Consider the following 23,669-nt stretch of genomic DNA (forward strand, 5'->3'; position numbering starts at 1 on the left):
CCAAGGTACTAAGCAGGAATAAAAGTACTGGGCATGTTCTGTTAAGGCTAAATTTAATGTATTATTTATTTATAATTGCTGGAGCGAACTGTAGTCATAGCTTAAAATATAAAAATGTTTAAAACAGATCTAAAAATATAAAACGATATTCTAAATTTTCGATCGCTTTCTGCGGTCTTCTTCAGAGAATGATGGATTTTTGCAAGGTTCGCAGAAGAACAAAGGTTTGCAAGGTTCGCAAGAACAAAAGACTGTTTCTGGAATCCTTGCATTCCTTCCTCGACAAAAACACTATAAACGAAAGAGCGTCCTACCCAAGGGTTTACGCATCGCTAGTTGCTCCCCAGAGAGACAACGAACAATAACGTCGATGTAGCTTATTAGAATTCTGCGAACCTTGCAAAAATCCATCATTCTCTGAATAAGACCGCAGAAGGCGATCACAAATTTAGAGTATCGTTTTATATTTTTAGATCTTTTTTAAACATTTTTATATATTATTTAATTTTGTTTTCCCCTTAGCGCTGTTTGCCTACCTAAGAAACAACGTTGCTTTATTGGTGTGTTCTCAATGACTGCAAGATTTACTGTGATCTGAGTGTCATCCTTTTTACTAGTTTGGACAATTATCTTGGGTACATGTTTGTCATTTTCGTAAAAAATAAATCAATAAATTTCACTTCCGGCGGAAAAAAAGATAAAATAAATAAAACTAAAATTGACCACTCCCCCAATTAGGCTTTTCAGGGCCAATGGACAAAAGCACTGAAACAAATATTGTAAATAAACATAAAACGGTTAAACATCTCAACTGGCAGGAGGCTGGACTACTGGGAACTACACCAGCTATTGGTCAGACAAAACCTCAAGATTTGAAGTCCAGGCCTAGGGGTGCTTACCATTTAGCCAAAACATCCGGAAATTTCGGTTTGAAGTCAAATGGTAAGGTAATTTTCCGGAAATTCCATTAGGGATTTTCGATTTAGCGGAAGATTCGCGGAAGTGGAATATGCCCATTTCAACCGAAATCAATTTCTGGACGTGAAAATTATTTAACTGACTATAAATGATGTGTAAAATGAGTTGTTTATACCCTTTATATTGATAACATGCTCTTTACGAATACACCTACAGCGCTCAAATCAGTTTATTTCATTCTAACTTGTAAATTATAAAATTTTCTGCTCAACGAAGGATTCGAGCAAGAAATATTTCTTTCAACTGAAACAAGACAAACAAGATTTCTATGGCAAGTTAACTGGAACATCTCAACAGGGTTTAACGTCATACGTCTTTTTACCGTCAACTGTCGAAAATATCAGTTTTTAGTTGTCAAAACAGAGGTACCATTTTAGCAGCTCCTCTCAGACCTCTGGCTCCTCTCGGTTTTGTTTGTAACAGTAATTCTTATCATCTTGAGGGTCGCCAAACACAACGAAAGTGAAAAACGCACGAGCCTGGGCGTTTTGTAGTGCGTGAAACCCTGACGATCAACACGAGGAAGCACAAGATTTGAACATGCATCGGGCATAATGAATGAAAGTTTCACGACTACCGCTAGAACGGTTTTTGCAATACAAAATGTTTTCGTGTTTTTCACACGTTGTTGAATACGTTAGCCTAGATTTGCATTGGCGTCCTTTTTCCAGTTCACGCCTGTCTGTTTTTTTTTTTTAATCATATCCCAGCATCGGGAGAAACGATGTACTCGAATAGGGATGCGTGCGCAGTTCACAGAATTCACTCTCAGAGAAAATCCAGCTGAGGTCCCGGACAGTCTTTGCTTACGATGTCGATACTACTTCGTTCCGAATAAAGGGCATTCGACTAAAGGCCGTTAAATCAAACAATTTATGTAATTTAATATAATTTAATATATATGCAGTCTGACCAACGAACTACGCATCGTTAGCGAAATCTCGTCCGGGTGGTCGGTCCATGTGGAAAATTGCTACCATTATGTAACGGTTGCACCAACTGGATTTTTCTTTCAAATGGTGAGCACCCCAGCCCTCTAACCACTGGTTGGTCGGTCCATGTGGAAAATTGCTACCATTATGTAACGGTTGCAGCAACTGGATTTTTCTTTCAAATGGTGAGCACCCCAGCCCTCTAACCACTTGGCCACACTGCCTCTCTGTTTATGACAGTAAATAGTAAAATTTGTACACCATGTTTAAGACGAAAGACCCCATAAAACTACACGCAAGGCACAACTTCCACAGCAGCACATGCCCATTAAGGCTAAATAAGGAAGTGATGTAGGCATCGGTGTAGTTTTCATTACCGCTTAATTGTACCGGTAGTAAGAAACTCTTCCTGCTAGTTAAGGTCTACCGTTCAAAAGCTAGGCAATATGCCAATTTCGCTATATTAAAATTCTTACTTAATTATATGGCCTAGGGGAATAAACAAATGATATTACATCGATGTTAAGAGTTGAATAAAAAAAGTCCTTTGCAAGCCTCGGAGCTAGATTAGCAAATACTTGCCTATTGATTAGATTTTTTGGAAGTTGTCTTAGTACACTAACGGCGCTGACGTATGTTTTGAAAGAAGTAGCGGTTTATAATTAATCCTTTAGAATGTATGATATTGCTTGATGATTGGAAAAAAATTTAGTCTTTTTGAGTTCACTTAAATTGATAACACTAACTTGTTGATAACAAATCTATATTTCTCATTTTAATAGCATATTTTGTCACACACTTATATATTCTAACCCCTTCCTGGAAAAGCGAACGACCCATGAGTGTCTTCGGAAATATTCCTTGGGTAATTGATTTAATGCAGTGAAACGAAATTGTGCTTAGAGGCAATCAAAAAGAAAACCCAACACAAAAAACCGTCAATAACAACTGACTCGGAAGGCAAGAACATCCTTTATTTGATAGAAGGTTGGGTAAAAGGCAGCCAAAGGGCTGATGTGGACTACTATTTTAAAAATTAAGAATTTCATTTGTAAAAAATTTACATTTATAAATTTAGAACTAGTATACAGAAATGTCCGAATTTACTAATATTATAGCTAGGGTACATATAAAAGAGGAAATAGATTGAACTTTCTAATGTTTAAGTGTCATTTAGGACTCATTTAGTAACACATTTTTACAATACGTTACAATGTATAGTAAATATGATGAATGAGTAATTAACTTTCAAAGCGCAAAATTACCTTTAGTAACACATTTTTACAAAACGTTACAATGTATAGGTAATATGATGGATGAGTAATTAACTTTTAAAGCGCAAAATTACCTTATTATTATGTTCATAAATTGTCATTGTCCATCATCAAGAGGAGCGGGCATGAAGGCTAGGGAATAATAGAAAGGGGCTTCTAGTAAAGAAATTGATTTTAAAAACCGGGCTTTAAGACCTTTTAGATAATTATTGACATTAAAAAAGTCCCGTTTTATTGTATTGAACCTTGCTCGATAGAATGCACATCGCTCAATAGTCTACATATTCTGGCTATTACTTGAACACCATCGCATTCAACGCCACCAATCTTTGCATTTTATGATTTTTTTGTCAATAGGTTTCACTCAATTTAAAGAGTTTCAAATGTTTTCCCAGTTTAAATTAAAGTGTATAGAACCCGCTAGTTCGCCGTGCTTTCAGGCATTGATTCAGCAACGTCGTCAGCGGCAAAAATGCCTTTACCTTAAATTAAAATTAAAATTAAAATTAAAATTAAAATTAAAATTAAAATTAAAATTAAAATTAAAATTAAAATTAAAATTAAAATTAAAATTAAAATTAAAATTAAAATTAAAATTAAAATTAAAATTAAAATTAAAATTAAAATTAAAATTAAAATTAAAATTAAAATTAAAATTAAAATTAAAATTAAAATTAAAATTAGAATTATAATTAGAATTAAAATTAGAATTAAAAAATTTCTATGGATATGAGGCTCTGCTCTGCGTCCCTTCTGGCTGTTGGGAGCTACGCTAAAATTTTCCAGTAAGACACCCTCTTCATAAGAACCTCCTAAAATTTGAAAAATAGGTTCTTATTTTCTACAACTGATTAAATAGAGGATATTAGATGGTTGTGCCGAGATATGAAATTCATCTTCGAGTGTTCAAATAAATATCACGAGTGAGCGCAGTGGGATATCGATTTGATCATATCTTCAAACAACCATGTAATATTCTGTTTATTACGTACTAATTACGATGTTTTTAATCATTTTCCGAAGATTGCCGACCATTTTCCGAAGATTTCTGAAGATTTGAAAAATGTTGTCCAAAGGTGGTAAGAATGTTTCCGAACATTTTCCGAACTTTTCCGAAAATTACCGAAGATATCCAAAAATTGCCGAGAAAGATTCAAAGATGTTACGACTTTTTATTAATTTACTTTGGCTCATTCAGCATTGAAACAGGTCAAACTTGTCAGAAAATGTTTCGAATTCGATATCTTCACATGTGAAAAAAACATGTTATTTTCACGTGTAAGGATATGATTTTTTCGCGCGAAAGATTTCCTGGTATTTCACTGATTTTTATATAATAAAAATGTTTACTTTTAGGAAAATAAGATAAGTTGATATTTTGGATCATCTTTGAAGACACCTAGGAGCCCCATCACTCCATTTGCAATGTAAATGCCAATGTTGAAAATCGTAAAAAACTATTAATGATACAATCACAAAAATAAAAATAAAAGGAAAAGGCTGGGCACCACTAGAAATTCTATTAACAACAATGCAAATTTCTCTTCAGAAAATAAGAACCTATTAAGAACCTAAACTAGCCTAAATTTGTGCTAATTAACACTGATTTATGTAAGAACCTGTTTAGGCTAACTTGGGAAAATACAGGTTCTTATAATACTCGCGGGTTTTCACTGTAGTGCATTTAACATCCTCAAATACGTGTTGACGAGAGACTAAAGAAATACACGATCTGGGCGGGTTTCAGTTTTACCTAAACGAAGAGATTGTGTTTAAAGGCAGCAATATCTTTTGCGCTTTGTTTACTTCATAAGCTGAAAATATTAATGTAAGTATTGTTCACTGTAGTCTTTCTCCTCTTAAGATGTAATACATTATGGAAAGTTAATAATAATATTAAAAGTTTTATGGGCGCATTTAAAAAACTCAATGAACTTTCTGTCGTAAATGACGTCGTTAATAAGGGGCTATATGGCGGTTTCTTGTGAAACGCGATTGTACGTTTCTATTCTCTTTGATTCGTTCGTGATTTTAAAATAATATTGCCATGAACTGTGAATGGCATGCTTGTTGTGACACGTGAAAGCCAAAAAATAATGTTTTGTAATCTTAAATCTTGTCATCGCACGCGTGGCAATGCACACGTGTCAAGGTACCCGTGTCATGGCACGCGTGTCATGGTACCCGTGTCATGGCACGCGTGTCATGGCACGCGTGTCATCGCACGCGTGCAATAACACGCGTGCAATAACACACGTGTCATCGCACGCATGTCATCGCACGCGTGTCACTGCACGCGTGTTATGGCACGCGTGTCATTGCACGCGTGTCATCGCACGCGTGTCATCGCACGCGTGTCATCGCACGCGTGTCACTGCACGCGTGTCATGGCACGCGTGTCATCGCACGCGTGTCATCGCACGCGTGTCATCGCACGCGTGTCATCGCACGCGTGTCATGGCACGCGTGTCATGGCACGCGTGTCATCGCACGCGTGTTATCGCACGCGTGTCATCGCACGCGTGTCATCGCACGCGTGTCATGGCACGCGTGTCATGGCACGCGTGTCATGGCACGCGTGTCATGGCACGCGTGTCATGGCACGCGTGTCATCGCACGCGTGTCATCGCACGCGTGTCATCGCACGCGTGTCATCGCACGCGTGTCATGGCACGCGTGTCATGGCACGCGTGTCATCGCACGCGTGTCATCGCACGCGTGTCATCGCACGCGTGTCATGGAACGCGTGTCATCGCACGCGTGTCATCGCACGCGTGTCATCGCACGCGTGTCATCGCACGCGTGTCATCGCACGCGTGTCATCGCACGCGTGTCATCGCACGCGTGTCATGGTACGCGTGTCATGGCACGCGTGTCATGGCACGCGTGTCATCGCACGCGTGTCATGGCACGCGTGTCATGGCACGCGTGTCATCGCACGCGTGTCATCGCACGCGTGTCATCGCACGCGTGTCATGGCACGCGTGTCATGGCACGCGTGTCATCGCACGCGTGTCATCGCACGCGTGTCATCGCACGCGTGTCATGGAACGCGTGTCATCGCACGCGTGTCATCGCACGCGTGTCATCGCACGCGTGTCATCGCACGCGTGTCATGGCACGCGTGTCATGGTACGCGTGTCATGGCACGCGTGTCATGGCACGCGTGTCATCGCACGCGTGTCATGGCACGCGTGTCATGGCACGCGTGTCATGGCACGCGTGTCATGGCACGCGTGTCATCGCACGCGTGTCATCGCACGCGTGTCATGGCACGCGTGTCATCGCACGCGTGTCATCGCACGCGTGTCATCGCACGCGTGTCATCGCACGCGTGTCATCGCACGCGTGTCATCGCACGCGTGTCATCGCACGCAGCGATGCCACTTCGCCGCCTCGGGAATCCCATGGGTTGAAAGCAAAATTGTGCCTGTGTATACTTGTATAATTAATTAACTTCCGCCGGAAACTGGCTGAAATCGAGTGCGCAGTCAGTTAAAATTACTCTGCGCCAGTGAAATTTATTACAAGTCCGGCGAAACTTTTTTGATTCAGGCGTTCGGTTGTCTGTCATTATAGAAGTTAAGCACGACGCTTATTTTTCCTGCGAACAGCAAAAATTCAACTTCTGCCGTCTGCCGTTCGTGCGCGGAAAGTAGTTTTTTTGTTGTGTGTGGGTTTTTCTTTTAAACGATAAAAACGGTAGGTAGCAAAATGAAAGGCAAACTTGCGTTTGACGTTTGCCGTATAACGTCAAGATTGATCTCTCTTATATGCTGCGCGTTTCGATGGCCAAATATGAATTTTAAATCTCCTACTCTGATTCAGCAACGCAAACATCACATAGTTTCCAACAAGCTGTTGACTTTGATGATAGTTTTGTTCAGTTGAGTTTCACATACAAAGAACGAAAGTGCCAAGGGAAAAATGAATGTTTACGTTTTGTCTGTGAGAACACTAAATGTACTGAGAAAATTCATCCAAATTTGCATATACAACCTAGTACACAGACTAATGAATAAGCGCCAAACCCTTTGTTAAGCTAATTATAATATGTGAATTTCACAGTTCAATCTATTGTTTATTTTCAGCAGTAGTATATTTCCATTTGATATCAGACTTTGACTTGAGAACGACATTAAGCCAACGTCGAGAAGTTCATTGTCGGCTAAACATGTTGTTCTAATTGTAACTTTACGACAAAAACTGGTGACTTAGATATGATACACACACTATCCGAGAAGAAACAGTTTTAAAATTGCCGGTGAAAAATCGCTTGAAGCTCTTGTGCTGTGCTCAAAGTCTTCTAGTGTTATTTTTTCTCAACGGTTTTTAAATAATTGTAAGCATTGCACAGTTGTTGAACGGCGGCATATAACGCTCTCCATCAGATATATCGCTATCCAGTGGATAAATGACAAAAATACATACTGCGCTATTTACAGGATAGCGATTTATTCGAAAGCGCGAATAAAAATGGTTGACTCACTTCGCTAATTTCCACTAATTTTTGTTGTGGGTAATAACATTGCAATTTGAGACGTTCGCGGAAAATCTGTGAAATGCGTTTGTCTCAACAGGTTTCGTCCAAGATTGAGTGCAATTGAAAATTTTTACATGGATAATTGTGCAATATAAATAAATATATTATTATTTTTTAATTTGTTATAGTTTGTGTGGAGCGCGGATATTTTATTTTTTGAAGCAAAAAATTAAACTCATTGAAACTGATAACGGCGAAGCATAAGACCAAATTTAATTCGTTTTAACAATTTAGGTCGACATTACCCGGTTGACTGCAGAATGAAAATTATGGCGAAAACATGTCAAAAATGCCTGCATATTTTTCTTGCTAGCGCACTCATTTTTTTACGGATTTCCAAAGAACCTATGTTTTACCGATGGAAGCGTATACCTTTGGAGTTCTTGCCCTCCGAAGTTAGGTCAAATTCGGTGTGTAAATTAAATTGCGATCAATAGAATTTTTAACGCGGTAAAAATGTGTCAACAATTACTATACATATTTCGGAAAGATTTTCTGTTTAAAATAAAGACCTAAGGATGGTTAAATACTCATGTAAAAATGAACTCAAGGCAAGTTTCTGAACTTGAGAACGAGCGCATCGAAAATGCCACGAAATTTCTGTCAATAAATTAGTTTTCCTCGGCGTTCAGACAGCATGAGCTCGATTTAAAAACTTTCCTCGTTTTCTCAAAAAATAAACTCGCTGGAAGTTTTACATAATATTTTCAATAATAGTTCACCTAAAGGGTCTTTTTGGCATAATAAAAAAATTCGATTTTAACCTTTTTGTCCGGAAATTCTTAAAAAAAATAGAGATTTTCGCTCACAACATTTCTAGAGCTTACGAAAAAGAGTAACTTTGCTTCTTGTGAAACGTATCGGCATAATTTTGTTTCACTACTAGGAGAACAATAAAAACAATGTACAGGTAAAAACATGTATGAAACTTGATGCTTGGCTTGGCACCTTTTGGGCAGTTCCATCTTTTCAACTTATCCAGTACAGTGTTCGAGTTTTTCTTTCGCTCATTAATTTAGCAAATGCTATCTTAAAATTCGCTTCAAGCGCATACTTTATTGCAGAATTATTGTCTGTTGTTGGGTTTTCTTTCTTTTTCAAGTTTTAAAAGTCATTTGAATCTCAGTGTGAAGTAGGAACACTGAATTGTATAATACAATGCGAGTCTTCTATTGCCCCAAATTAGAACTTTATTAATTGAAAGCGTGAAATACCAATTAAAGTTAAGATTTAGACAATAGTATTTCCTTTTTTCTCTGGTTTGGACAACCATCCACACTTAGCCGGATAAATTCTCCACCGAAAACGGAACTTTTCGAAAACGCTCTTTAAACTGGATTTATTTCCCGAAAATTAACATTTTGAAAGCGGAACTTTTCGAAAACGCTCTTCAAAGTTGGTATATATATATTTGAAAACGCATTGTAGCCGTTTTTGAACAAAATAGATGCGTTTTCAAATTTATCCGGACTAGTGTCGACGGAAATATTTTATACGGCGTTTGCAAATTCCTCCGTTTTTTAATTTATCCGGATTAATGTGGACGGGGCCTTTAAATTGGTACTAATTTTCGCGGGCACTTAAATTAGGGGAAAAAAGGTCGCATATTTCGCTGGTCTTTATTTTTGCGATTTGGGTGCAAAATTATTTCCTTAGGGAATTAATTTTCGCGAAAATTAACTGAAAAACAGATTTTATTTCGAGAATTCCATTATTATTTTACACTTCTTATAACAAAACCAAACTATAGAAACGAGGTAGGAATTAAATTTCGCAACCTTAAAGTTAGCGGAATTTTTTTTCGCGTTGCTTTAAGTTTGCGATTTTTTTTTTTAAATCGCGAAAATTGCAAAATTACGCGAAAATGAGTCCCAATAATGTAAGTGTGGGGCACATTACGATTCCAGTAAAAGAAGATAAATCAAGTGCTAAATAAGCACTTCTACTGAATTGAAAGCGTTTAATACCAATTAAAATTATCAGTAATACTCATTGTTAAAGACAAAGGTTTGTATACCTAATTTACCTTGCCTTTACTTATGACATTAATAATTAACAATTCTGATTCAAAGCTTTAGGCGACACTTGAAATTGCAGAGGTTCATTTTGCGGATCTGTTGTGTGACAAGGGCTGTTTTTTTTTTTTAAGGCTGAGGGAATACAAGGAATGTCAGAAGAAACATTTAGTTTACAGCCCCTTTCTCTACTTTTGACCCTTCTTTTCGCGCCAGTTGTGGCTCATAACTATATCGATGGAAGCCGTGGTTTAAAGCGAGATGTTCATGTACAGGGAAATCGAGTATCGTATGGAAACTTTGCAGTTGACAAGTTCCATCGTCTTCAAGTATCAGTTGGTTCATCTACTCTTGTGAGCAATTACAGAGAATGCGCTCTGAGCTGTGTCAACAGTCCGCCATGTTCTTCGTTTAACGTCGCCTCGTCTCCTCGTTCAGATGGAAAATACCGATGTGAGTTGTTAAACGAAGACAAGTACTCTGCAAACCCAGGCCAGCTGGTCAGCTCACACGAATACCACCATTACAGCATCAAGGTAAAAAAAAAACTTAATTTTGATTCTTTCAATCCTCTAGTTGAGTTCTTATATAAAAGAACTCTAATTTTTAGAGAGAGAAAAAAAAGGTTGCAATGCCTTCCCGATTTCAGATATTTTGTTTAAATTAATTTGATATAATTTCCCGAAAACAAAGTGCAATTTTGTTTGTTCTTTTTTTCAGTACAAGCCCGGTTTATACGCTTCGATTAGTCGACCTGATTTTCTTTGCCTTATTTCAGTTGAATTACGATGAAATATATTTATGTTCTCTTCATCTTTTTTTTAACATAGAAGAAAAAAATGCGAGAGAAATTTTGTTTTGTTTGTTGGTTTCAAGTTCAGCTTCGACACTCTCCTTGAAGTCCAACAAAACTTTTTAGAAGTCTGCTTGCAGTCTTTACAGACTAGTAAATCCAAAATAAGTAGTCATAATTGCTTTGGTAATTAATTATATATAGTTTATTTTAACTTAAGAAAAAAAGCAGTGTTTAGTGAAAGTTGAAAGCCAACGGGCAAAAAAATAAGCTAGTTATGCAGGAATTGGTTTTATTTCTTTTTCAAGAAGAGAATAAGTATTAAGAACTAGGATTTTGTCCACAGACACCATGCTCAAGCTTTCCATGTCAAAACGGTGCAAAGTGTGTTCCGAATTATGGTGAAAATGAATACCATTGTGATTGTGTTCCCGGCTACACAGGAAGTCTTTGTGAAACAGGTGAGATAGTTCATGGGGCAACCTCGCTTTACACGTCATAATTGAATAGTAACCAATAATTCTGGCAGATTTTTTAACAGCCAAAATCTATAATCAGTAGCGTCGCAGGAAACGGAAAAAATAATGCTCCACTCTAATTGAAAATTAACATATTAAAGCTCTATAACTGTTAACAAGCGTCTTTGGCTGCAGATGGCTCAGATGGAAATGGATTACAATTCGAAAAATGAAGGCACGGTTCAGACGCCGTACTTTTCATGAGCCAAACAAAATTCAAATTTGGACCGACCCAAATTGACAAAAGTACGCCTATTGATTCAGACGCCGTACTTTTTGGCCGTTCCGAGACCGTTCCTAATACAGTTCCAATAAAACCAGTCAAACTGCCGGCAAAATACATTATAATAATTTATGAATTAGGATCGGCACATGAAAAGTACGGCGTCTGAATCAAAGTAGTTCCGAAGGCGTTCCACAGGCGAAATTCTCGGCCAAGCCAGGCTGGAAGAACGGGTGAGCCGTTCCAAATTGAAATAGCCGTTCTCATTTGATTCAGACGCCGATCATTTCACGTACTTAATTCAAGGAATTTGGTTCGGCTCATGAAAAGATCGGTGTCTGAACCGGGCCTTATGGTGGATTTCCACTGACGCGTAATTTTTACGTGCGTAAAAAAATTAGAGACAATGTATGAACGGCTTGCGTACACGTTTACGCAGGCCGTTCATACATTGTCTCTAAATTTTTTCACGCACGTAAAATTTTACGCGTCAGTGGAAATCCACCATAAGGCTCGACTTTACAAATTGTTCCCGCGCGTCTTCAAAGAATCGATTTTTATAGCTGTTGCTTGACTTCTATCTGCAAATTAAGGTTACATCTTCCTTAAGATGTCCAAAGAAAATGTTTATTTATGGGTTAGGTTGCATACCACTACTCTCAGAACAGGTTCGACCATGCGAAATGCTAGTGACGTAACCCCTTTAAACTCAGCATGTGAAATAACTATTGAATGACCACAGCAAAAATCGCTCAGTGAGAGACGATGTAGATTTCAGTGTATTTTGTAAAGTTTTTAAACCTTAGTTATTCAGTTTTTCTAAATGGGAATTCAAAAGACCGTTTAAATGGAGGAAAGCTTAGTTCATAGTTTTTATAGCGTTGCAGTTTTTCAGTAATCAGATACTAACAACTTTAAACTAACCCGGCCACCTAACAAAAGTTGGCTAATCAGAACAAGAAGTTAAAACAAACAATTTTAACTAATTTTGTTGAAATTAAAGTGGCTTGTGATTTAACGTCGCTGAGTTAATGGCTTGGTTGTTATATATTTAATTTTTTTTTCAGTATCTCTCGTGAGTTTAGGATTCTTTGTTTTTGTTTTCGCCAGCTCTAGTTTTAATGCTGCCGATTGAGAGTTATTTTAGTCGCTGAATCTTTCAGAGTTATTTATTCGTCATGGGTTCAAGGATGCTTTATTTGTCGTTTGGTTCACTGTAATTTTCGTTGCTGACTCGGAAACGCTTTGGGTTGGTTGTTTGTTTGTGCTGGCTTTCAATTTTTTTTTTCTGCCAAATTATGTTTGGTAGTTGTTTTGAAGTTACCGCCGGATTTAAAATAATTTTTGTTTGTTGATGGAACGAGCCGAGCACTTTTTTATGTGCTGGTTTCTGAGATATTTTTGTCGCTCGTATTTTTGGGGTGCATCGGGTTTAGGTCAACAAAATTAAGATGTAGGTCAAGTCTCGTGCTGCTCGCAAATTATCAGTCTTATCGAGAACAACCTAAGGTTTCAATTTGTGTTAAAATAGTACAGGAGTTCGGTTAAAATGTCTAAGCTGGACCAGCTTAAAGTCCTTGCAATATAATAGAACTTTGAGTTTCTTCTTAATTAAAATATTCAACGACTGAAATTTCGAGAGCTTTTAATTCCCTTCTCGGGTACATTCCTAAGGCAATACTACCGTTGCTGCTTATCAAATTCAAAAACAATTAATTGCTAAAAACTTTGAAGGCTGGAGGTCATGTATCCTCGATCTGATTCTTGGGTTGTATCTTCTTTTCCTTGCTCTGTTTAAAGTACAATTAAACTAATCCAGCAAGACATGATTCATCTCTGTTGTACCGGCAATCTCAGCTTATAGCAATAGTAATAGAAATATAAATTTTTTGGTCAATATTGTCCAAAGGGAAAATTTTGAACGCTATGAAACAAGGCCAGACCACAACACCGGGAACTCTGTGCTCTATTCTTTGCGATAAGTATGTGGGTTCTGTAACGCCCCCTGCTGACCATTTATCACCGAAGATGCATAAGGCTGGGCCTACGGTTTATCGTCCTTATACAAAAAGACTAAAACATCTAACCATTTTCAGATGTTATTGGAAAGGCAGCACGTTCTCCTCAGTTATTAAGGATCCTCACTGTTGAAAGAGATCCGGTCTGGGAATAGAACCCGAGACCTCCCGCACAACAGTCCAGCGCTCTACCAACTGAGCTAAAGGCGTCGGCGGTTAAGGTGACTCGATCGAAATAAATGACGTGCTGTATGCCTGTCAAAAATGTCTAATTACTTCACCATTTCTGACTCGATTTCCCTCAGACTTTCGCATTTTACTCTAAATTTATCGAAGATTAATACACACGCCAATATGTCGATGTAATGATTGCGAGTTTTGTGCGATGCTACTTTTATTGAACACACCTATTTGGATAAAAATGCTATTTACAGAAAACGGAGCGCTAGGATTTCGTTTAAACTACTGCAATTAGCTCATTATAACATCTTATTATGACTCTCTAAGTTTCCGAGAAATCGTCGGAACAGAAACCTCAATACAATTTGATCATCAAAATATTAATCTCGGGGAAACCTCGAGGCTGGGAACGCTCCAGCTCTTCCACATTTCGCCCAAAAGTACCATAACCGAAGACAAAGAAAGTTCAATGCATCAGTTTTGTTAGCTCCAAATCACATTCGGCTATTTGCACCGATGAAAAAGTTTGAGAAAATACTATAAACTCACCATTTGCGTCAAAATGTAGGAAGGTCGCCAAATTAACGTTTTTCTAAATAACATGAAAACCATCCGTACGAATTCCTTAAAACAACCGGAACATTAAATTGAACATCTTACACAAATTTTGTGCTACTCTACATTTCTGGAGCTGCCTTGATATGGATGAATTATTTTTTTAAAGTGAAGCACTACTCCAACTCTCTATTGAACACGGCCATGTTGTCGTTTGAATTCTACAGCTGACGCTATGCAAATTTCCTTGGATTTGATTAGAATTTGAAGAATTCACACATGGATAAGGGGGGTGCATTTTACCCCATAAGACAGCGGTTATTTGAATAACAATAAACAGACTACAATGTGTTAATTTCAACTTTATTACCAACCCTTTTCAAATTTCATGTGGCATAAATTAAGGACACCTCTTACATCAGAACATGAAGCAACTGAACACTGTCAATGCACCCCCCTCATCCATGTGCAAATTTTTCAAATACTCGTAAATTCCAAAGAAATTTGCATAGCGTTAGTTGCAGAATCCAAACAACAACATGGCCGTGTTCACAATAGGGTTGGAGTAGTGCTTCACTTTAAAACATTATTTCATCCAAATCAAGGCAGCTCCAGAAACGTAAAGCAGCGCAAAGTTTGTGTAAGATGTTCAAATTAATGGTCCAGTTGTTTTAAGCAATTCGTACGGTTAGTTTTCATGCAATTTAGAAAAACGTAAATTTGGCGACCTTCCTACATTTTGACGCAAATGGTGAGTTTATAGTATTTTCTCAAACTTTTTCATCGGTGCAAATAGCCGAATGTGATTTGGAGCTAACAAAACTGATGCATTGAACTTTCTTTGTCTTCAGTTATGGTACTTTTGGGCGAAATGTGGAAGAGCTGGAGCGTTCCCAGCCTCAAGGTTTCCCCGAGATTAATATTTTGATGATCAAATTGTATCGCGGTTTCTGTTCCGACGATTTCTCGGAAACTTAGAGAGTCATAATAAGATGTTATAATGAGTTAATTGCAGAAGTTTAAACGAAATCCTAGCGCTCAGTTTTCTGTAAATAGCAGTTTTATCCAAATAGGTGTGTTCAATAAAGTTAACATCGCGCAAAACTCACGATAATTACATCGACATATTGACGTGTGTATTATTCTTCGATAAATTTCGAGTAAAATGCGAAAGTTTGAAGGAAATCGAGTCAGAAATGGTGAAGTTATATGACATTTTTGAAAGGCATACAGCACGTCATTTATTGCGATCGAGTCACCTTAAAAATCTATCAAACTCTTGACTTATTTGGAAGTTCACGTTTGTACTGTCGTAAATTGTAATAACGTCGTAAATTGTAATACCTGTCGTAAATTGAAATAACAGTTGTCGTGATTTGTAATAGCTGTCGTAAATTGTAATAACAGTTGTCGTAAATTGTAATAATGTACCTATCGCAAATTGTAATAACATACTGCCGTAATTTGTAATACACTGAGCTGTCGTAAATTGTAATATCACATTGCCGTGTTTTGTAATAATTCTATAAAATGCAGGTCCGTAACCAGACCTTTGCCATAGACGAGGCAACATCTTGCTAGTGGGTTTTGGGGGCATGCCCTCCAGAACATTTGAAATCTAGAAGCTATGAATCTCTTTCAGAGACATTTTTCATGAGGAACGTCTTGAGAAAACTCAATTTTGTTCCACTGGGGATTATTTTCTCAACAAAAAATATTTTGTCTATAATGTTCGCTTTATATTTACTATTTACAAGGCTAAAAAGAGTTAAAAAAAAACTTTTAACTCTTTTTAGCCTTGTAAATAGTTTAATTTTGGGTAAAAATTTAGACGAGGCAAGTGGCTCGTCTTGCCTCTTGCTAGTAACAGCCCTGAAATGAGAATTAGGAAATCAATCATTGAGAAATCTCATTTTCGTTATCTTTAAGGAATAACAGTTAAAGAACGCGTGGCATAAATTTATTTTACTGCTTGATATCGTCATGAGGGCTATCCAACATTATTAATCTTCTCACCGGAACAAATTTGCAGCAAAGCACATAAAGGAAAACGTGAGTTTTCCTAATAATCATAAAGTTACAAGCAAACGAGACTGACTTTGAAATATTTCAAAAACCCATATTGCAATCCGATTCAATCTTTATCACTTTTGGCCATCCCAACCTTCTTTTGTATTTGCTGTGCTATTGCATGAAATGTTCCTTCACTGTTTTAGGGGGTTATTATTATATTTCACCGAATTTGATAGTCATTTCCGATGCTTAATTTTGGCTAAAATCCGTGGCATACACCGTTTTTAAACGATGATTAAAATCATTATAGAGTGATTTCACTAAACCCGTGAAATAGTTATTACACTTTTTGATACTATTAGACACTTATTCCATGCATTGTTTTCTTTTGTTTATTTTTTTACTATTACGCACTGACTGGTAGATAGTCAGTTCGCGGGTTAAATGAAATCACTCTAATGCGCATTTTTATTAAAAATAAAAATACCGGAACCTCTTACTGACTCCTTTCGCTGTGAAATGCTTGCAATTAATAGATAAACAGATTTCCAGAGTTAAATGGCAATATAAAATATGATAATACTGGTTATTACAAAACACGGCAATGTGATATTACAATTTACAACAGCTCGGAGTATTACAAATTACGACAGCATGTTATTACAATTTGCGATAGGTGCATTATTACAATTTACGACAACTGTTATTACAATTTACGACAGCTATTACAAATCACGACAACTGTTATTACAATTTACGACAGGTATTACAATTCACGACGTTTATTACAATTCACGACAGTACACTCTTTTTTTTCTATAAGAATCTTGTTTATAAGAATATCGAGGCTGAAATTTGTGAATTTTTAAGAATATCTTAAGAATAAACCTGAGGCTGATGTGTTTGAAAAGAATATAATTTTGAGTTGAAAATTTGTAAATACAATATAATTAATTATGTTTTTAGTTGAAACAAAATCAGGTGTTTTCATTTCCTTCATTGCATCATTGTAGCCCTGTGAGGAATGCTTTGTTTTTTAAAAGCCAAACCGCCAAGTGTTATCTGACACGACATCTTGATCTTGCTGGCTGCAAGGAGCGATGCAACACTTGCACAATGTAACACGATACATGCAGATCTGGACACCAAACACTTGTAATTGATTAACCAATACTTGCTAAAACGGACATGTCAAACGGTATTTTCTAAGAATCTTCATAAGAATATTTTCAGCCTAAAATCGGCAGAAAAATAAGAATACTCAGCCTGGGTCGGAAAAACTGTATTCTTATAAAAAAAAAAGAGTGTACACACGTTGCGAAGCACCATTCATATACATGTTATAAAAAGAATTAAGAAAAGATAATAAAACGCGAATTTTGACTACATATCACAGTACCTGTACTTCGAACTAAGGCCGGTTCATATGTCGCATTTCTGCCGTGTCGAATTTAATTCAATTTAGTGCGGCAGAAATGCGACTGTTGATTTATACGTCGCACTTGTGTCGCACTTAATTAGGAGGTTATACTGCAAGTTGAGTTTACTGGCTAGCCGAAATATATATCCAAACGCAAAATATGTGTATTTTTTATCAGATTCGACACGGCAGAAATACGACGTTTGGATCGGTGTCGCATTTTTGTCGGATATTTCGACAAGACTAGTCGAACGTGCGACAGAAATTCGACAGCCGATTCAGACGTTGAACTTCTGCCGAATTTAATACGTTTAATTGAATTCGACACGGCAGAAATGCGACGTATGAACCGGGCCTAATTAAAAATAGACATATCTGCTAAAAATGCAGAGCAAATGACTTTTAACGTTTATCGATGCTTTAATTTTACTCAGGTGTCGACGAATGTTCCAGTAATCCGTGTTTAAACGGAGCCACGTGCGTTGACCAGGTTAACGGATATGTTTGTAATTGTCAGCCTGGATATACCGGAGTCCACTGTCAAACGTCATCAGGTAAGTTTACAGCACGGTATAAAGGGCATATCTACAGAGTGTGACAGAGCACCAAAATCAGTCAACACGCATGACTGCGCATGGGGTTATAGAACCGAAAGATCAATCAATCAATCAACAACTTTATTAATGTGTCAAAGCAATTCTAGCCAAGAGTGAAACACTCTCTACTAATAGTAGCCCGCGTGGCCGGCGTTCAAAGGGGAAGGAGAAGGGGAGTTCGAGCGTGAGGTGCGAGGAGAGAGCGCGAATCGCGATCGGAGAAGGGAGAAGGGGAACGCCTGCCCTGACGCTATTGTTTTTTTTCATACCGCCCCCAAAGTACTTGTCATCTGCTTGCCCTCTGTTTTATGTCTGGCTGTCAAAATTATCCAATCTGATTGGTGCCGATTTTCGCGGGTATTAAAACCCTTCACCGTTCGAATTGCCTATCTAATTTTTTTTTCTTCTCGTCTTCTTGTCAGAAATATGGCAAAACAAAATCTTTTCATGGTAGATCATCTCAGATATATCTTCCTTGCACCCTTCAACTGCGGATTTGTTAGCGCTCTCGTCTAAATTCACTAAATATAAACCACCCGTGCGCAACAGCACAAAACAAAAACCATAAACACAACTTTAATTGCTATTGTGTGCTCACTGGAGGCCGCACGGTTTATTATTGACTGCAGACGTACAAGGAGTCAAATATCTTGAAAATAACGAAAAAACCTGATTGACATAAAGAACCTAGAAAAACAAACTAGGAAAATACCAACGAGCATCTATAGGATGAAAAAACCTCACCGCGACCTGCTGGGCTCGGTCTTATTAAATTCCTAATGATTCCGAAACAGAGAGCAAAGATTCAAAATTATCTTTAACGTATCCATCTTTAGCATTTTCACTTTGCCAACGACCGTGTCTCTTAAAGAGTCTATCAACAATCCCTTCATTGGCGGCAGCAGTGGCTCCTCCGGCCCTAAGACTGTGGAGACTTATGCAGGAAACGTCAGTGATGTCCTTGAAAGCGTCCTTAACGATCTCCCTGGCTCTAGTGTAGCTTAAGCCCTGGCGCCGAACTGTCGAAGTGGACCGAGGAGACGAGAGGGCTCTGAACAAGGGTAAATCCTCACAAAGATCAATTTTTGCGGCAGCAATGTATTGCTCTAAGGCCTTCACAGGACAAGTTTCCCGGTCTGATCTCGCGATTTCAATCCAAGCTCCGTCACGGAATTGGTCTGTCTTGGACGATTCTAGAAATATGGACACATAAGTAGGAAAGAACTTTATGTCACAAGCTCTTATGGCGCATAGCTCACTGAAACGAAAAAATCCAGCATAACCTATAAGACATAGAGCTACTGTTCTCAGATCCGATAAAAAAGGACACTTATCTGAAATCTTGGAATTAACAAGCGTCTTTAAAGTGGTACTATGATCAAAATTTTACCTTCCCTTTTCTCTTCGGTTTTTCAAAGTACTTACATTAAATAATAACCTTGCCAAATTTTAAGTTCAAATTCGAATTGGAAGACCACTTATTTCACGCGTAAACTTCGGCTTTGGCTTGCCGCCATTACTAGATTCAAAAATGTCCGAGGACCAAATAGAGATCTGGAACTAGTTGGGGCGAGAGCATGCTGACGTCATATGCGCATGAACAAAATGGCTTCTTCGAAGGCTGGAGTGACCGATCTGGAAAAACATTGGTTTTCTTTTTAATCTGTAGTGATGTAGAAGCCGTATCTACTGCGCAAATGTTTTTTAAACATACTTCAAGGCATCTCCAGGTCACTTTTGCACAACATAGTGGCAGAAAACATTTCAAGAGGCGAAATTTCGTGACATCTTAACTCGCCCGAACCACGCAAGATGAATAATAGATCGTCTGATAACTTTGAGGGAAACTTGTACTCTTGGAAATGCTTTATAGATATTTCTCCCTGCAACCATTGTGAGGTTAACTTCTTCAACTATCCAAGGGAAGTGAATAGAATAGAACGCATCGAATTATCTACAGTGAGTTTACTGTATTCGCTCCTTTTTAGAAGCAAAACATTGGGTGAGTGGCGTAATTTACTTCTGTTGCTCAAGCTTTCGTGTTCTAGAATAGTCATTTTTAAATTTATTGTAAATACTTCATGTCAAAAAGGTAATTTTTGGGCAAATCGGCCTGTATGTTCCTGAATTATATCCTGTATTGTACAAATAAACTTAAATAAATTCGCACGAGGCGGTACATTATGTGAAAGTACATACAGAGGATGCAAAGCTTAGCAATATCTTTTTACTGATTATATGTACTGAAAATGTTTCCATTGTAGTCCTCTGTATACACTGTAGTCTTAATAAACTCACCAGCACGTCTTCAGTGTTGGTCACTTGTTTATTTCTGCCATGCAATATAAAACACTACAGTAGGACTGTACTTCATTGTGCACTTATAGTATCTCAGAGACATACATGCTATCCGGATTTTACTCAGTATATCTTTATTATATTTAAGTACAACAGGGGCCATGAGCTATAATTATGACCTGTGCCAATCACTCATGCTGTGTGCAACAGAGCACCGTTGAAATCCTAGCTACTCTTTATTTTAAGTTTGCAATATATTTATTTTTGGCATGCTCTTTTTGTTCATAAGTTGAGAATGTAGTAGCCAACAATAAATCATGTGAATGTGCCAGAGAACCCCTGAGCTGCTGATCCATCATAATTTCTAACACAAGTACAGTCAAATCTGTACCATAAATAAAAATTTTGTATTGATTGAGGTGAGGTGGCCTAAGTGTAAGTTGTCGGACTCCGGATCAAGCGGTTCAGGTGTGGACTCTTACTGGTGTCATTGTGCTGTGTTCTTGGGCAAGACTACTCTCATGGTGCCTCCTTTCCAAGTGTAGAATGGGAACTAGCAAATTGATGGTGTGACGAGGGCATGCAAGTCTAGTTGCTTGGTGGGCAACTAGACTTGCATGCAGACCTTGCCTTTTTGTAACAAGAGGGCAATTTTGAGGTCACACAGGACCCTTGCAACCATTATATATGTATTTATTTAAAGAGTATACACGAACTGCGAAGCCGACAACAAATACAGTCAAACCTGTACCATAAATAAAAATGTTGCATAGCAATGGGGTAGTTGTTTTGATTTAGAGGGGTGGTGAATGGTCCTTCAAAAACTGCGGGTCTCGCAAAATTTTAGCCAAATTTCAGGGGTTTCGCCGTCTCGAATTTTTCTTTGACGCCTTCTCAGAGTCTCGATTTCTTTTACAAGGCTAAAAAGGTCTCGGGCTCGCAGAAAATATATCAGTCCCGCCGTCTCGCAAAGTCTCGCATTAACCATTCGACACCCCTATTTAGGTGCGGTGACCTAATGGTCAGTGCGCAAGCCCAGACCAGTGTCATTACATGTATGTCCTACTTAAACCAAGATATGCTTTGGCCTGATGGGCAAGCAGGCTTGCATGCAGACTTTGCCTTTTTGCATTAAGGGAGCAATTTATTTAGGGTGGTATACGGAGCTGGCTTGTTTACAGTCACGTTAAGTTGACACAAGATTAGTCCCAAAATTGAACTCTCAATTACATACACATACTGCAGATGCACAATGTACTGCCAGTGATATTCTCTAGAAAGAGCCACTGTCATATTGCATATGATACCATAAAAAAATATTTTCTTGAGTAGATGCCAGACCCCGACTCAACGCAGGCTTCATTTAAATGCCGGTTCAAAACAGGAAACGTTTAATCAAGGTCCCAGTGTTTGTTTGAGGTCTAGGTGTTCCTGTTTATGAACTTAAAACTTTATATCCTTAATATTATTTTACTTGTTCCCATGTTGTGCATATATTGTTTGAGTTATTTTTATCATCAAAAAATCACGGGGCCAAGAGGAAAACAAATGGGTGAAATGAATAAGAAAAACTACTCCTACCCAGTTTTGCTGCTACTTGTGGGACAGTTTCATAACATAATCAGTAAAATAGAGTGAAGGACTCTATACAGCATTCAAATGATTTTCTTATTTTAAGAAACAGGAATACTGAATGCTGGCTGAAGCTGGATGTCTGAAGTGTTATTACCCATTAAAACACTTAGTTTTAAAAAGGTTTATTACCTGTATTGTTATGTAGTCAAGGAAGGTAAAACTGTATAAAACTCAAGGAACTAAATCCATTGATCACCTGCACCATCTTGTTGACTTTAATTTTTCTGTATAAATTTTACATTATTTCATGTTTATAAAGCTTTTTTCGGAATAAACAGCTGAGATAGATTTTATGCGCATGGCGTGTATGATAGATTACAAGAATGAAAACAACAGTAAAGATCATTTCAATCCTTCGCAAACGGCAATAGCAACCTACATGTATATATATGCAGAGCTCTCTATTAATTCAAACATTGCAGACATTTTATCCTAACTATTCAATGTCGTTCTCATCATACCATGTATTCAAACGAACGTAGTCCATGAATCGCCGTTCCTCTTCGTTCTTCGAGGCTTCTTCGATTGGACAAGAAGACGGCAGCTTCGTTGTAGGCATACAGCGCCAAAACCTCATCGATCGAATGAAGTATTTGCATACAAACATTGCCCTTTAGACCGACGTCAAACGGCTTTAAATTCTCATTATAAGAAACGATACCGCTAAATTGCAATGTCTCTTCGTTGCGGCTCTCTTGGGTTTCGCCACCGGGCAAACTAGACGAAGAATTTGTCGAAGAAATATCTTTTATAACCCTGTTAATTCTCAGTATATTCTCTCTTGGAACACTCGAAGCTCGAAGCGACGATGCGCATATGACGTCACGGACCAACTCATGCGTAAATCCGCTTTTCAGTACAGTCGCTGGCTCACTTTAGACGTCCGAGTAATGGCGGACGGTTTTTCCACGATTTTCGGCAAGCTATTTCAAGGCTTATATTGCTCGCAACGTTCTAAATTCTAGCGCGCTAGTTAAATATAGACTTATTGAACAAATTGACTTTAGAAAAAGACGAAAAGAAAAACAAAAATTTTGGTCATAGTAGCACTTTAACATTTCCGGAGTGACGGGTTGCTTCTTCGATTTCGGTTTCCCCAGGATCCTTTGGGAAGCGCTGACCAAAGAAGCAACCATGGGATGTACTGAGACCTTCGGCAAACCGGCCAACTGTTGAGCCCAGTCGATACTGTAAACTGCATTGAGAACTGGCGATGGAGAATTCGCATCGAGGATAAGGCATTGAAGGTAGACCGCAACATGGAAAGAGTTGGCTGGCATGTGGATAAAACAATTGGACAAAGCCCAATGTTTCCATCGTTTGAAACCGGCCAAGTAACTGCGGATAGTACCATCTGCTTTGGACGCCAGCACGGTTTCCTGGACGCGGCTAGCCAACGGCTGCAGATGATCAGGAATTGACGAATAGAATTTACGCCACATCTCCGACTGGAACACATCTAAAATTAAAAAAGAACTAACAACCAAAAAATGAAACTAAACAGGCACAAAATGAAAAATAACCCAACTTTCTGGGCGCAAAAAAAAATAGCCAAAAAATATCATGCACAGATGGTCCAAAACTCATCAGACGCAAATATAACTAACGTCCCGGACGGACACAGAAGGTCCTATACCTCTTGGACGCTAGAGGCCTCTTGCCTTCAAGGAACAGGAAG

At 38.1% G+C, this 23,669-nt stretch overlaps 1 protein-coding gene across 1 annotated transcript in view; it reads left to right on the forward strand.

Annotated features, from left to right (window-relative positions):
• LOC144636910 (uncharacterized) overlaps positions 1-23,669 on the forward strand; it is a 45,502-nt gene that overhangs the window by 15,093 nt on the left and 6,740 nt on the right. The window contains exon 6 of the mRNA XM_078496112.1: positions 17,897-18,016. Coding sequence (XP_078352238.1) covers positions 17,897-18,016 — 120 coding nt within the window. The remainder of the gene's footprint in view (positions 1-17,896; positions 18,017-23,669) is intronic.

The sequence above is a fragment of the Oculina patagonica genome, chromosome 13 (assembly GCF_052425735.1).
Source record: "Oculina patagonica isolate OP01 chromosome 13, crgOcupat, whole genome shotgun sequence".
Classification (NCBI taxonomy): domain Eukaryota; kingdom Metazoa; phylum Cnidaria; class Anthozoa; order Scleractinia; family Oculinidae; genus Oculina; species Oculina patagonica.